The sequence below is a fragment of the Polypterus senegalus genome, chromosome 13, assembly GCF_016835505.1.
Source record: "Polypterus senegalus isolate Bchr_013 chromosome 13, ASM1683550v1, whole genome shotgun sequence".
NCBI lineage: Eukaryota > Metazoa > Chordata > Cladistia > Polypteriformes > Polypteridae > Polypterus > Polypterus senegalus.
This window is the reverse complement of record NC_053166.1, coordinates 131,759,448-131,774,950: the sequence shown is the minus strand read 5'-3', so window position 1 is coordinate 131,774,950 and position 15,503 is coordinate 131,759,448. Positions and strand designations below refer to the sequence as shown.

At 37.9% G+C, this 15,503-nt stretch overlaps 1 protein-coding gene across 1 annotated transcript in view; it reads left to right on the top strand.

Annotated features, from left to right (window-relative positions):
• mad1l1 (mitotic arrest deficient 1 like 1) overlaps nt 1-15,503 on the top strand; it is an 898,611-nt gene that overhangs the window by 103,574 nt on the left and 779,534 nt on the right. The window contains exon 10 of the mRNA XM_039774048.1: nt 10,575-10,661. Within this exon, the coding sequence (XP_039629982.1) occupies nt 10,575-10,661 (87 nt within the window). The remainder of the gene's footprint in view (nt 1-10,574; nt 10,662-15,503) is intronic.

Here is a 15,503-nt window from a genome sequence, read left to right as displayed (position 1 = left end):
CTTCATCATACCTTTTAACAGCATTACAACATAATTGTGCATAATTGTACATAATGTTGACCTGCTAATATAAAATCTTTTTTTGGGTGGCACATTGGTTTAATTTGCTGCCTGCAGAGTTGCAGGGATGTGGTTTCAAATCGTGACCCCAGGCACTGTCTGTATGCTTTTGCTAAATCTTCCATGTTTCACAAATATTCCTCCTGGTACTCTGGTTTTACTTCTCCATCAAAGGATTAACATATTATTGACCTTGTGTACAGTACAGGCCAAAAGTTTGGACACACCTCCTCATTCAATGTGTTTTCTTTATTTTCATAACCATTTTCATTGGTAGATTCTCACGGAAGGCATCAAAACTATGAATGAACACACGTGGAGTTATGTACTTAACAAAAAAAGGTGAAATAACTGAAAACATGTTTTATATTCTAGTTTCTTCCAAATAGCCACCCTTTGCTCTGATTACTGCTTTGCACACTCTTGGCATTCTCTCGATAATCTTCAACAGGTAGTCACCTGAAATGGTTTTATTATTCCCACACACTGAGGAGAGGCAAGACACATGACAGCCCGCATGGAGTTTGCTAAAAGACACCTGAAGGACTCTGAGATGGTGAGAAATAAGATTCTCTGGTCTGATGAGACCAAGAGAGAACTTTTTGGCCTTAATTCTAAGCGGTATGTGTGGAGACAACCAAGTACTGCTCATCACTTGTCCAATACAGTCCCCACAAAGAAGCATGGCGGTGGCAGCATCATGCTGTCGGGGTGTTTTTCAGCTGCAGGGACAGGACGACTGGTTGCAATCGAGGGAAAGATGAATGCGGCCAAGTACAGGGATATCCTGGATAAAAACCTTCTCCAGAGTGCTAAGGACCTCGGACTGGGCCAAAGATTTACCTTCCAACAAGACAATGACCCTAAGCACTAAGCTAAAATAACTAAGGAGTGGCTTAACAACAACACTGTGACTGTTCTTGAATGGCCCAGCTAGAGCCCTGACTTTAACACAATTGAGCATCTCTGGAGAGACCTAAAAATGGCTGTCCACCAACGTTTACCGTCCAATCTGACAGAACTGGATAGGATCTCCAAGGAGGAATGGCAGAGGATCCCCAAATCCAGGTGTGAAAAACTTGTTGCATCTTTCCCAAGAAGACTCATGGCTGTATTAGCTCAAAAGAGTGCTTCTACTAAATACTGAGCAAAGGGTCTGAATACTTAGGACCATGTGATATTTCAGTTTTTCTTTTTTAATAAATCTGCAACAATTTCAAAAATTCTTTTTTTGTCTGTCAATATGGGGTGCTGTGTGTACATTAATGAGAAAAAAAATGATTTAAATGATTTTAGCAAATGGCTGCAATATAACAAAGAGTGAAAAATTGAAGGGGGTCTGAGTACTTTCCGTACCCACTGTAACTTTCATTTGCTGTGGAGAAATATGCAGTTTAGAGCACCGCATTATGGCTTTGTTTGTTTAGGAAATGTGACTATGCCTGCAGTGGCACCAGTCTGTTCACAGGGTGAGTGGGTAACAGTGAGGCGATATATTAAGTAGTACAAAATCTTATTGGTGTCTGCTGACATCTGGCTTAGTAAATTTGATATTATTCCTTTAGCTGAAGCAACTCCAAATGGTTTTACATTCTTCATTAATGAAGATATGAGATGAACTACATACTGCTTCTAAAAATGTAGGAAAAGTTGCATACTTTAAGACACATGGACATTAATTTTCCAACATAATTATTGCATTTACAGACCGCCTGGGCTGTATTCATTGTTGATGACTGAATTTGGGAGCCTTTTATGTCACATAGGCATAAATTATGATCATATTTTGTTGACTGCAGTTTTTAGTATCCACATAATATGCCCTTTAAAGAATGAAAAATATTAAATGGAGAACACTTAAAAAATACAAAGTGTGGCATTACCTGTCTTCCAGTTTTTCTACTTTGTTGAAAATATGCTATATATTTTGAGATTTTGAAAGTAACAAGAAATTATTGGACATACACCTGTTTGGTTTGCTCTTATTAAGGAAATACTGATCAGCCCCTGCTTTATATGCCATGTTTTGTGCTCCACTAACCAAAAATATTAAACAGTTTACTAGCAATCCAGTTGTGAATCATTTACTTAAAACATGGATTCAGTATAGGAAACACCTTAATATATAGGTGCTGCCTTGTGTTGTGCCAGAGCATAACTATGTATTTTCAACCTCTTTAGTCTCCACAGTATTTCATGGAACCCTTTAGATATCTGAAACTTTGGAGACCTCTGTTTTAGCATTGTGTATAGCTTAGACCAGCTTTGTTTCAAAAGATGAATTTCTCCCAAACACTATTTTTTATGTACAGATGATCTTTGTCAAAGGAAACCACTTCGATTCTTAATTCTTTCATAGTTATCTTTGGTTGAATATGTAGTTGCCAATAATGAAAAGGATATTGGTAGTATTTCCAGACTTTATCAACTAATTTCACTGTACCTAGAGTGTCTTAGGTAACAGTGGGAAAGGAATGTCTTAATTATTATCTTGGAGAAAGAGTGGAATTGACTCATTTGTAAGATGCACATTAATAGTCTGTTCAAAATATGATGTAGTTGTAGCTTTGTATAATATGCAAAAAAAATTACACACATCTTTGAAGATTACAATTAGCCAAAATATAAGGGACTGGACCCTATTTGTGATTTAATTTGTACAATTAAGCACCAGCTTTGCTAAGCCAAATAATTTGGGATTCCTCTCAACTAAGGAACTAGTAACTATCTTTATGATGGAATTTTTATTCATGTAACTCTCTAAAATGGGCAGAGGTTGGGCTTTAAATGTGGACTAAAAAAAATAAATAAAAAAAACAAAATAAAAACCAAATAAACTCAGTAATGTTTTGGGGGAGTTGAGTGCTTCCTGAATCACGTGGGCAAGGCATGTCTGTATAATAACCAATACCCCAATCTACTTTTAAATACGGTAACTTAATGTACAGCTGATTTTTTGCTTGTCTCTTTTACTTACAGTTAAAGGTATAAAAATGCTAATTAAAATGCTCACTTTAGTTTGATTTGGTTCTTTATTTGTGGGGGAATCATGGCCTGGGCAAGAGAAAAGCTACTGGGACTGAATGCCTACTACAAAGTAAAATTAACTTGGTGTCCCTCTTGGATCATCTGTCTGAAATCTAAATTATGATATTGTGGATATGTGATTGTTAATTTTTTATTTTTTTTATAAAGTGTTTTTTTAGTTCAGTTCTCTAACTCAACTAAATGAAATTGTGCTGAAATTATTACTCTTTGACAGTAATGTACTTTAACCCATATTTTCTAATCATTGTAAAATTCCCATTTGTAGCTCTTCAGGCATCTATTAATAGCACCTATTATGCTTTTCCTCCAACCTATGCTTGCTCCCAGCCATCTTGGGTTAATTTACGCATTATTGAGATGTGAAGTTTCATGTTAGGTTTGAAAACTGTTGTAAAAAGCAAACTGTGACATCTTTCAGAAAAATCAGTGTTGTGTTCTATTCAGCTTCATGTCTAATAAAGTAGAAATTTGAAAATAACTTTGAAGATTAGCCATATAAATTATTTTAGCAGTCTGTTTCTGTAATATCAGCTAGTTATTCTGAAAACATATTATTTTAGGTTGTCATTCAGGTCCTTGAGTAGGAGATTTATACTTGATGCAGTTGTATAACAGAGTTCTCACCTACAGGATTCTGCTTAACGCACCAAAAGCTATACTTGTCACCTGGTTATACTTGAACCTCACCCTCGAACTTCTGCTCAAGCCAACCAAAGTACGGGTTGCTCCACAAGTTTCTGATGGAGTGATGCAGGCAAATAATCTGGTTAGAAGACATCAATGTGGTAGCTCTTTGCCTTGAGATGAACACTGTTGTTTCCACTGTGGTCAAATGGGCCACATGGCCTAAAGTGTTGTCTTTCCCTAGTAGAATCTATGGAGATTGTCCTGGCACAGTTTTGTTTGTCCGTTCCATCAATGATAGAGAAAAAAATGTAATTCTTGTGTTTCAGTGGGATTATCAGGGCAAGAAATACTTGCTTTATTGGACCCTTGTGGTGATCTGTGTGATCAGTTGAGACCTACTTCAAAAGCTGAGCTATAAAAGGTTGGAGCGAGTAGACCAGCTTTATACATATGTATTTTCATACACAGCGGATTCAGAAAGTATTCTGACTGACCCCTTCATTTTCTTCACACTGTATTGTGTTGTGCATTTAACTTGCAATGGATACATGTATTAATTTTGCCCATCGATCTAAACTCAATAACCCATAATGACAATAACAGAATTTTAGAACGGTATGCAAATTTATTAAAAGACAAATATTGAAGATATCTCAGTTTTTTTTAATGTAAAAAGTATGTTTGCTTTAGCTCACAAGGCTAGCAAAAATGGGATAAAGAAAACCATCTACAGGAGCTTACAAAACACTGCAGCTGAATTTGAACAATTTCAGCTTAGGGTTCTTCTCCACTTTTTTTTTTTTTTATTTATTTATGGTTTCATCGCTTTTTTCACTTATAGACTCAATGTAAATGAGCCTTTAAACACTGCTATAAGATGGATTTAGAGAGACAGCCCTAGTTTTCAATGTGCTGGAGTGTTTGTTTGATTTTAACATAATGAGGCTTGAGGCTGGCATATTTCTTAAGTTGCTTCTTTGTTATAGTATTTCGACAACCAGTCCTTCAGTTAAAATTTAACAGAACATTTGAGCTAGGAATCTACGTAGTCCTGCTAATGTTTTAAATGTGCTATTGGTTGTATTTTGGAAGCAGTTAATTTACTTTTGCAGGTACCAATAAAACACATGGCTTCCCATTCCTGCACAGAGCATATTTCAGATGCTGGCACTGCTGTTGAGCTTCCTATACCTACCTTTACACGTGGCTCTCATCAAGCAAAAAATGTTTGTCTCAGTTTATCGATGGTATATTGTTGAAAAAAATGCTGATTTTTAAAATAGTTTTTTTTATTAAAGACATGTTTATAACTTTTGACATTCTCACAGTATACATTTTTTTAAACGTGATAACTTTTCCTGTAGGTTCCTTGCTTCTGTAGACTTTCCAATTCCTGCAGTGACCTCAGCAATACAAGTAGACCCAGACCCGTTCATTGCTTCTGGCACTGCCTTCTCTTATTAGGGTATATTCACTGGGTTTAAAAGAGTGCTTCTAATGTTAATGAAAGCTTCTGTAGAGGTCAACACTTCTAAGCCCTCTCTGAGATCACCATAAGTGGCGTCCTGCTTCCCCGTTCTGAGCCATAGAATATTTTAATATATTTTTTTTTTTAATATGTTCAAATGTTTATTAAACTTCCTCCATACAAAGGGGCTTTGGACGGTGCTGCTTCTTTTGTCCTCTTGGCCTACTGGTGTCTCCCAATCAGATCCACAAAATCTCCCTCTAACATTTCATGGAAGGCCACTCTCATTAATTTGACATTTTTTCTTACCAGTTGTGCCAGGATTAGTAATGAGTGAACCCTGCTGAATTCACTTTGCCTTGAGTTTAGCTAAATCATGGAAATGACTGGGAACTAAGCCAACATAGGCTAAACTAATTCAGGTTAATGGGGAAGTAGAAACAATATATGTTTTAGTAGATTATAATGGTGCAATGCTGTTTTAAGTTTTCCTGATCTTCTTCTTTCGGCTGCTCCCATTAGGGGTTGCCACAGTGGATCATCTTGTTCCATATCTTCCTGTCCTCTACAACTTGCTCTGTCACACCCATCTCCTTCATATCCTCTCTCACCACATCCGTAAACCTTCTCTTAGGCCTTTATCTTTTCTTCTTACCTGTCAGGTCTATCTTTAATATCCTTTTCCCAATATACCTTGCATCTCTCATCTGCACATGTCCAAACCAACACAATCTCGCTGCTCTGACTTTGTCTCCCAACCGTTTAACCTGAGCCAACCCTCTAATGTACTCATTTCTAATCCTGTCCATCCTCGTCACATGCAATGCAAATCTTAGTATCTTTTAACTCTGCCACCTCTAGCTCTGTCTCCTCCTTCCCTTTCACTCTTGCTGCTACCCATCTGTCACAAATTACTCCTGACACTCTTCTTCCCCCATTCCACCCTGCTTGCACTCTCTTCTTCACCTCTCTTCCACAATCCCTGTTACTCTGTACTGTTGATCCCAAGTTTTTAAACTCACCCACCTTTGCCAACTCTACTCCCTGCATCCTCGCCATTCCAATGACCTTCCTCTCATTCACACATATGTATTCTGTCTTGTTCCTACTGACCTTCATTCCTCTCCTCTCTAGAGCATATCTCCACTTCTCTAGGGTTTCCTCAATCTGTTCCCTACTCTCACTACAGATTACAATGTCATCAGCAAACATCACAGTCCAAGGGGACTCCTGTTTAATCTCGTCTGTCAACCTGTCCATCACCATTGCAAATAACAAAGGACTCAGAGCTGATCCCTGATGTAATCCCATCTCCATGTTGAATGCATTCGTCACTCCTTCCACAGACCTCACCACTGTCACATTCCCTCTTGCATATCCTATACAGCTCTTGCATACTTCTCTGCCAGTCCTGACTTCCTCATACAATATCACAACTCCTCTGGTGGCACCCTGTCCTATGCTTTCTCAAGGTACACAAACACACAATGCAGCTCCTTCTGGCCTTATCTGTAATTCTCCATCAATGCTGTCAGAGCAAACATCTCATCTGTGGTGCTCTTTCTTGGCATGAAACCTTACTGATGTTCACTAATCACCTCCCTTCTTAACCTACCTTCCATTACTTTTTCCCATAACTTCATGCGGTGGTCTATCAATTTTATCCCCCTGTAGTTACTATAGCTCTGCACTTCCCCCGTATTCTTAAAAATCTGTACCAGTACACTTCTTCATTCCTCAGGCAATCTCTCTTTTTTCCAATATTCCATTAAACATTCTGGTTAAAAACTCCACTGCCATCTCTCCTAAACACCTCCATGCTTCCACAGGTACGTTATCTGGACCAATGACCTTTCCATTCTCCATCCTCTTCATAACTGTACTTACTTCCTACTTGCTAATTCGTTGCACTTCCTGATTCACTATCTCCACATCATCCAACCTTCTCTCTCTCTCTCTGTCTCTCATTCTTTTCATTCATCAGCCTCTCAATGTACTCTTTTCATCTTCTTAATACACCCTCCTTGCTTGTTTCCATCTTTATCCTATATGACCCTAAACTGCTGCACATCATTCCCATCTCAGTCTCTCTGTCTAGCCAATAAGTTCATGATTTTTTTCTCCCTCTTTATTGTCCAACCTCTCATACAACTCCATTATATGCCTTTTCTTTAGCCTTTGCCACCTCTCTCTTCACCTTGTGATCTGGTCTACTTTCTGCATCTCTCTGACTATTCCACTTCTTCCTTTTACTCCTTCCTCTATCCAGATGTCACGCCAAACACTCTTCTTGCTGTCACCCTTACTATTTCTGCTGTAGTTGCCCGGCTGTCTGGTAACTCTTCATTGCCACCCAGTGCCTGTCTTACCTCCTCCCTAAACTCAACCTTTTAGTCTTCCTTTTTCAACTTCCACCATGTGTTCCTTGGCTCTGCCCTCACTCTCCCCCTCTTTTTGATATCCAACGTCATCCTAAGACCACCATCCTATGATGTCTAAGTACACTTTCCCCTGCCACCACTTTGCAGTCTTTAATCTCCATCAGATTGACTCTTCTGCATAGGATATAACCTACCTGTGTGCATCTTCCTCCACTCTTGTATGTCACCCTATGTTCCTTCCTCTTCTTAAGATACATATTCACCACAGCCATGTCCATTTTTTTTTTTTTTTGCAAAATCCACTATCATCTGACCATCTTCATTCCTCTCCTTGACACCTTCCCTTCACCAACATGTCCATTGAAATCCGATCCAATCATCCCTTGGGTATACTGTTCATCACCTCATCCAAGTCATTCCAGAAATCTTTTTTCTCCTCCATCGCACATCCAACTTGCGGGACTTATGGACTAACAACATTCATCATCACACCTCCAATTTCCAGCTTCATAATCATTACTCTGTCTGACACTCCTTTCACCTCCAAAACACTCTTTATATGCTTTTACTTCAGAATAACCCCTACCCCATTTCTCCTCCCATCCACACCATGATAGAACAATTTGAGTCCACCTCCGATCCACCTTGACTTACTCTTTTTCCATTTCTGGCACGCACAATATATCAACCTTCTCCATCATATTGGCTAACTCTCTCCACTTACCAGTCGTACTGCCAACATTCAAAGTTCCTACCCTCAGTTTCACTCTCTTTACCTTCCTCCTATCCTCTTTCCTCTGGACTCGCCAAATTTATTCCAGCACCCTGTTGGCTATCAGTACTGGTGGCGGTCATTATTAATCTGGGACTCGACTGATCCTGCATGGATATCTGTGGTGTTGTCCGCATGTTGATCTTGCAAAATTTTATACCGGATGACATTCCTGATGTAACCCTCCCGATTTATCCGGGCTTGGGACTGGCCCATAGAAACACACTGATTTGTGCATCCCCTGATGACTAGGAAAATTTCTGTCAACTATGCTGGATCAGTTATTGTGGCCAGAAACGTGACATAAGCTGTGAGGCAGTAGTGCTAACCACTGTGCCTCCCTGAGATAATTAATAGAATTTAATATCTGAACTGTAAACATTTTTGAAGACTGACAAGAAGCATTAGGCTTGCACCACTACAGATTTGATAGCAGGTGCTCTGTTCTCTTGAACTGAAAAGTGAAGTTCTCTGCCCCCGTGGACGCTTTTGCTTGTTCACTGTTTCTCCTAACAAATTAGTGCAACTCTAAAGCATGTGGATTCCTCACTCCTTCCTTTTTGCATCTAGTGCACAACACTCTTGGTAAAGCAATTTAAAGAGCAGGTTTACACAGTACACACAGGTCACATACCAGCTGATACAAAAAGACTTCACCTTAAGGACACAAATACACTGAAGCATTTCCAGTTTCCTTCTGCATGTATATTTTGTGTTTACATGTATTTGCAAGGTTTCTGCTTATTTTTAGCTCAGCATTAGGATCAGTGTTACATACTTTGGGGGGTTGGGGTGGCAGGCTGTCCCATGTAGTATTGCTGGCTATAACTCTTTTGCTACACTGGCTTTGCAAAGCTTCCTAGGGGTTGTGGGGGGTTGGGGAATTTGTCCAAGGAGAAGAATTCCAGGACAACATTGATTAAACAGAGTTACCAGTAAACCCATCATGTTCGCAGTGAAAAACACTTTGGTTAATTTCACAATCAACACTAGCCAGGAATGTGTCAGATAACAGACACCATGCACCTTTTGGCTATAGCTCATTGAAACTGCCTTGAATACGATTATAAGATCAGATTGCATGTCCCTTACCTCTCCTGACATATAGTCCTCACTGTACAAAGACATCCAGTAGTATTTTGTGGGGTTGTTTGTTATTAAAATGATCAAAACGGATTCATTCATATTGTGAAAGTCTTTTCGAATAAGTCCGAACTTGGCATGAACTCTTGGAAATGTTAGATTCAACAAAGAGCTTGAGGTATGCTAAAGGAATCTGCATTCTGTTAAATCTGTGGCAAAGTTTAATATTGACAATTCATAATAACCTCATACTTGGAGAGAGAATGTAGTACTGAAATAAGCAAGGCAAGCATACAATTTAAGTAACACACTTATTGTATCAATGTCACTGTGTGTGTTCTGCTTTGGCAGGTAATCCAAATATTATAAAGGAGTAATATAATGCACTACAGGGTAGACTCTTATACTCAAGTCCTGTACTTTAACTGTCTACTTATTTAAAAGGAACAGAAATATACTTTCTTTTTTAAGTTACTTAATGTTTCTGATTTTAAATTAAAATAAAATAAGGACTGCTTGTAATATTTTAAAATTACAAAGATCTTTTTTTAAAGGCAACTGTACTAAATCTATTTCACACATGGTATTCAGATAATTTTGTTGAAAAGATCTTTTATATTGGATTTTGGCTTTTGATTAATAGTTAGGAAAATATTAAACTCATGGGGGGTAAAACAGAAAGCTATAATTATAAAATGAAAAGAACACTCATTGTAATAGTAGATATTCGATGTGTGAAATAATGGTGAAGTAAGTCTGAAAATGTCTTTTAAATAGTGTGAAGATCATCTAATTCCTGATAGAGAATTTTGCTTTGTGGCTCATATATACTATATTTGGTTTATTTCTATTTTAACAGTTTGCAGATGTTTTGTCTTTTTTTCCATGGGAATATCTGGGGAATTATGACTGAACTGATATGATGCTTATCGAAAAGGAAATGTTATTTGAATATAATGTTACAATTCAGATCAAATGTATAGTAAGTTGTATAATGAGAGAACTGATGTACAAGATCAGGTATTATTTCACTAGAAATGCTTTTTGTGTGCAGCTTTTTAGTTATCTTGGCCATGTAAAACTGTAATTTTGTTAAGTACCTTCATTTTAATATTTTTTTTCCCCTAATTTTCAGAACACCAGATGATTTCTCCAGAGTAATCCTTGAGATTCAGCAGAGAGAGCTAGACCTGAAACAACAAAACTATTCAGTCACAAGCAGGTAGGAGGTGATAATTATTCTCCATGATCTTCTGCATAGTAACACTGTGATAGTCATTTAATAGACTAGAAGCTGCACTTGGCTGTGCAAGGATGTGCATTTTCGCAGAGGTTTTCACTTGATATAGACTCGGAAGCACAAAGATTCTAGTGAGGTACTTTTCTTTTGAAGTAATTATGCTAAATTTGGTAATAAATGTGTCATACTGTTGAACTACATTTATTCTGCGATCTTTATATATAGGGAAGTATGAAGAAGCAGTTGTTACTGCAAATCTGACATTTTGAGATGAATTTCTGTGCCTGATCATTTTCTGTTTGCCAATTCACTCTGTGTTTGCACTGTTTTTTCCCACATCCTAAAGAGTAGCACTTCTGAGTGTGACTGTGCGAGTGTACTGGCACCCCCTCCATGGCTGTTTCCTACCTTGTGCACAATGATGCAGAGATAAACTTTGGCCAACAGCAGTGTAATCAGTTGGACTTAACTGTTTTGAGGAAACATTACCTCCAAAATGTTGTCCATTCTGGAAATTAAGGGAAAAGGCCGAAGCTAAAAATACTTCAGATATATTCTTCATAAATGTGTTTTTTGTATAGTGTAGGTTTAACTCTCTTGAGCCTGTATTGTTTTAGATAAACTCCCATTTTTGTGACAGATGTTCTTTTTTTTTATTTATTACTCAGATTTTTCAAAACATACAGTGCATCTAACATATGTCTGAATTAGTATGAACAGTCTATACATGATAATTTTGATACAATTCCATTCAAAAATCATATTGTATTTATTGGTAAGGCAGACTGTTTGCAGCATGTGTTGCACTAGTAATGTCACTGTTACTACCAACTGTTCTATGTAGTTAGCAAGCAAGAGTGACATCCAGTATTTGATGCCATGCTATAAGGAGAATGTTGTAGATGCCTGAAGTGTGCAAGCCTTAGTTTATTCTGTGGCTTTTGCTGCAGCCTAACATGTGAAAATAAGCAATCCACTGTAGACAACCTTTGATAATGTTAGAACAGCTTCAAACTTCTATCCCTTGATTTTTGAATTTTTAGTTCAAGTAGCTGGTTCTTCATCAAAAGTAGTATATTTGTAGTCCAACACCTACCAGTTCCCTTAAGCCGGAGAAATAGACTATATATAAACTTTAAAATGTTTATCTTGGTTGCCACATATGACAGTGTATTCAAAAATACACTGCGCTAAAGTGAAACATGTAAATCAGATTAATGATTGGTCACCAACTGACCTTACAAAAATTTACTTAATTTATACCCCTGCAAACTGAGGCCATTCTAAGGTTAAACAGATGACAATCTATCCATTGTATATGTATAGCTAATAAAGCAGTATCTAATAGGTGGCAGCATACTATAATTTTCAGAATTCCTGTACTGGAGCCCTGTTGCCTTCTAGCAATGATAAGCAAGTTAAAAACCATGGTACTTGGAAGGGGGTAGGGTGGTGGGGTTCAGAGAGGATATCACTTACCTTTCAGGTGTACAAATGACCACATCTGAATCTGGAAGAAGGCAGGCAGGAACAAGTGCTTTTCTGGTGGGGTTTACAATACTCGTCTTGCATCTTGATTAACCGCTTATTTGAACCTTTTTTGGGAATTGTAAAAAAACAAAGGGTGAAACTGGAAAATTTCCTTTTATAAATAAGTATAAGTACTAGATTTTAAGAAACATACTTAAATTAAAGTGCTGTATTGGTTTATCTTTATTTTTTTTATTCATTCTGGTTCTCAGATTTGTATCTTGTATATTTCCACTTTAACATGAATGTGCTGAAGTAAAAATAGCAACACGTCTTTGAACTTGCAAACTGATGAATCAGTAAGATGTTTATTTGGAGAGCAGTCATTCTAGACATATAATATGTTATTGGGGTTCCCATGAAGAAAAAACAAAACAGTTTAATAAATCTCCACGGTTCCAGTACATCAGAAGCGATAAAGATAAAATTTGTAAGTAATCACTGCATTTGCACTTGTTTGTTTATTTGATAACAACAAGGGATTTTTAGTTTTTCCCACTGAATTAAATAATGATTTCTTAATCTGTTTTATGAATTTAGTTTAAGTTAAAAGAAAACTGTTCAAAGATAACCAGTCATATGTTTGTAACTTTTTATTATATAATTGCCTTCTGATAGCTGAAGAAAAAACTCTGACTTTGAAGTGTGCATGGTTTTATAAAAACAACAGATAATTTACCTAATTGTCACGATTTGCCGTTTTCAATTGCATTAGTGGGATTTTTAATTTGCTGTATTTCTTGAATCACTGTGTTCACTTCCTGCTAATTCACTAACCCAGTCGTCTTTAAATGCCATGAAGTCTACACCATAGACATTTAACTTGGATGCCAACAAGGCAATGTCAAAGATAACTTTTTTGTTTTAATAGGCTTAGTGACATTAATTGCAAACCATAAAAATTTAAGAGACTTAAATAAACTAACCTTTTATTTACCTATCTTGATGAATCCTCAGTCTGTTAAATACTGCTATACACATGGTTCAACAGTATTATTGCATTTGAGTAAAGTAAAAATTAGGGCTGGTAATCATACATGACATTTTATCTTTTTAAATATTCCTAAAGCTTGGACCTTTGTTCATAACCACTTTACAGTCCAACTGTGACTTTGAATGACCTTTTTCCTTTGCTCCTTTAAAAAAGTGAGGGCTGCTGCTCATATAAATAAAAATAATCCAAAATGCTATGTTACTGTAATTCATAAGATAATATTGCAGTGGTTATTTTTCTACAGTAAAATTTAGATGAGCTCAGTATTTTAACATATAGTATATATGCATTTCTAGTTTAGAATGAAAGAAAAAATTAAATCGGTATTGTAAAATGGAGAGGATATCAGAAAAGCTTATTTTATGTGTCATAGAACAAACACCTTCTCCAAATATCTTGCATAATGAATGCTAGTGTTGTATTTTATCTGTGGGGAAAAATATAAAAATCCATTTCGAACAGGCATGTCAATCTTGCGGCCCGCAACAGAAATCTGTGTGACCCACATGACAGATACTAGTTAGCACTAAACTTGTGCGAAATGATTACTGTCATTTGTGATCGAATCATTCTGCATCTTCGGTGTTACTTATTGACTTTTCTTACTTCCGCCTTCTGCCAAAAGCGCGTTTTCCCATGGCATTACAGTACCGGAAACATCATCTGCTAGCAGTGGCGGACCGTGCGTTTCACACCTAGGCCTTCAGTAGTGCTCCGTCTGAATCAACCTGCCCCTCAAAAACTAATTTATGGTTATAAAAACCATCTTAATATGCAGAAATACAGTATAAAGAGCCATTGCATCGCAGATAGATTACTCCTGTAGCCACAATAAATGCCTTTATTGAATAGATAAACCAGGGGTGAACAAGTTCCTCTCTACTGCAGCTACAGCCGCGACACACACAAAAAAACATAACTCATAAACTTGCAATATTATTTAGGAAAATCGCAACATTTTACTCACCAAAAATTCTGATTATTTGTAAACAAAATCCATCCTCCTCTCTTTCCTCAAAAACAGTTCAATTACTCTGTCATACAGATTATCCGTGTGCTTCAGTTCCATCACGGAGTCCCATCGAAGCTAATGCTGAAAGTCGAATCTGCCCTGTCGTATTTCTGGCATAAGTTTTAATTCGCTTTAGGGCTGAAAATGTCCGCTCGACAGAAGCAGTGGACACAGGAATGGTCACTACCAAACATACCAATGTGTACAGCTGCCCCATGCTCTCATTCAGATTTTTCTGATGAAGGAAGTCAAGGAGATCAGTGGGAGATTTTCCTGCAAAATCATCCATGGCATACATTACAGTCAGTTCTGTTTTTAGCTGAGACAGATCAAAAAGTGCTCCGTGGCTCTGTGTTAAACTGGAGAAGGCTGCATTCAGGAAATTTTTCTTGTATTCCAGAAACTTCTGGGGGTCGAGGAGCGTGACAAACATTAGTTTTTCGTGGTCTTGAAATCTGGTCTGTGTCTGGCAAATCACATTGTCCAGAATCCTGGCATGGAGTTGGCGGTAGTGTGCGCGAGGATCTTGCGCTTGACCTCTTCGTGCGCTCGGAGCGCCTGCGTTCAGTGGCCTCGTAGAGTTCCTCATATCGGCTTCTATCTTGCTCAACGGTGTCACAGAACTCCTTTACCCTAGCCAGACAAAACTGCACATCCAGTTTTTTGTCCTGTAGTATTGAAAAGAGCATGTCTGAATACTCAAAAATGCCATTGAATGTTTGAAACAAAAAACAAAACTCAATCATCCAGACATACTTTAAATCCATCAGCACAGCGCACTGTGTCCTCACCATACTCGTCATGATGCTCCAGAATGTGATGAAACAGTTTCTTTAGAGCATCTCTCTTCTCAAAGACCACTCTGGATGTGTACTGCCACCGTGTTGGTGCCACACGATGGAGACGCTGCTGGCAGATTTCGTCCAGTAGTTGCGTGCGCCAAGGCGATCTAGAAAAGAAGGCAGCAAGGCCATTGAGGTGGCCGAAAAAGATCTTGCATTCTTTAAGCTTTGAGGCCTCTTGAATCAGTATTAAATTGAGCCGATGTGCATAGCAGTGTATGAATAAAGCCAAAGGTGCTGTCTCTAACTTTAGCCTGCACCCCATTTAATCCAGAAGACATGACCGCTGTGCTGTCAAAACACTGTGCCACAACTTTACCCAGACATTCATTTTCCAACAAAAAAGTGATAAGACCTGCAATGTCATCGGCTCGCTTCCCACTGGTAACATCTTCAAATCTGACATTTCGCTCCTTGACACCTGTGCCCGTTAAGCAACGCAGGAC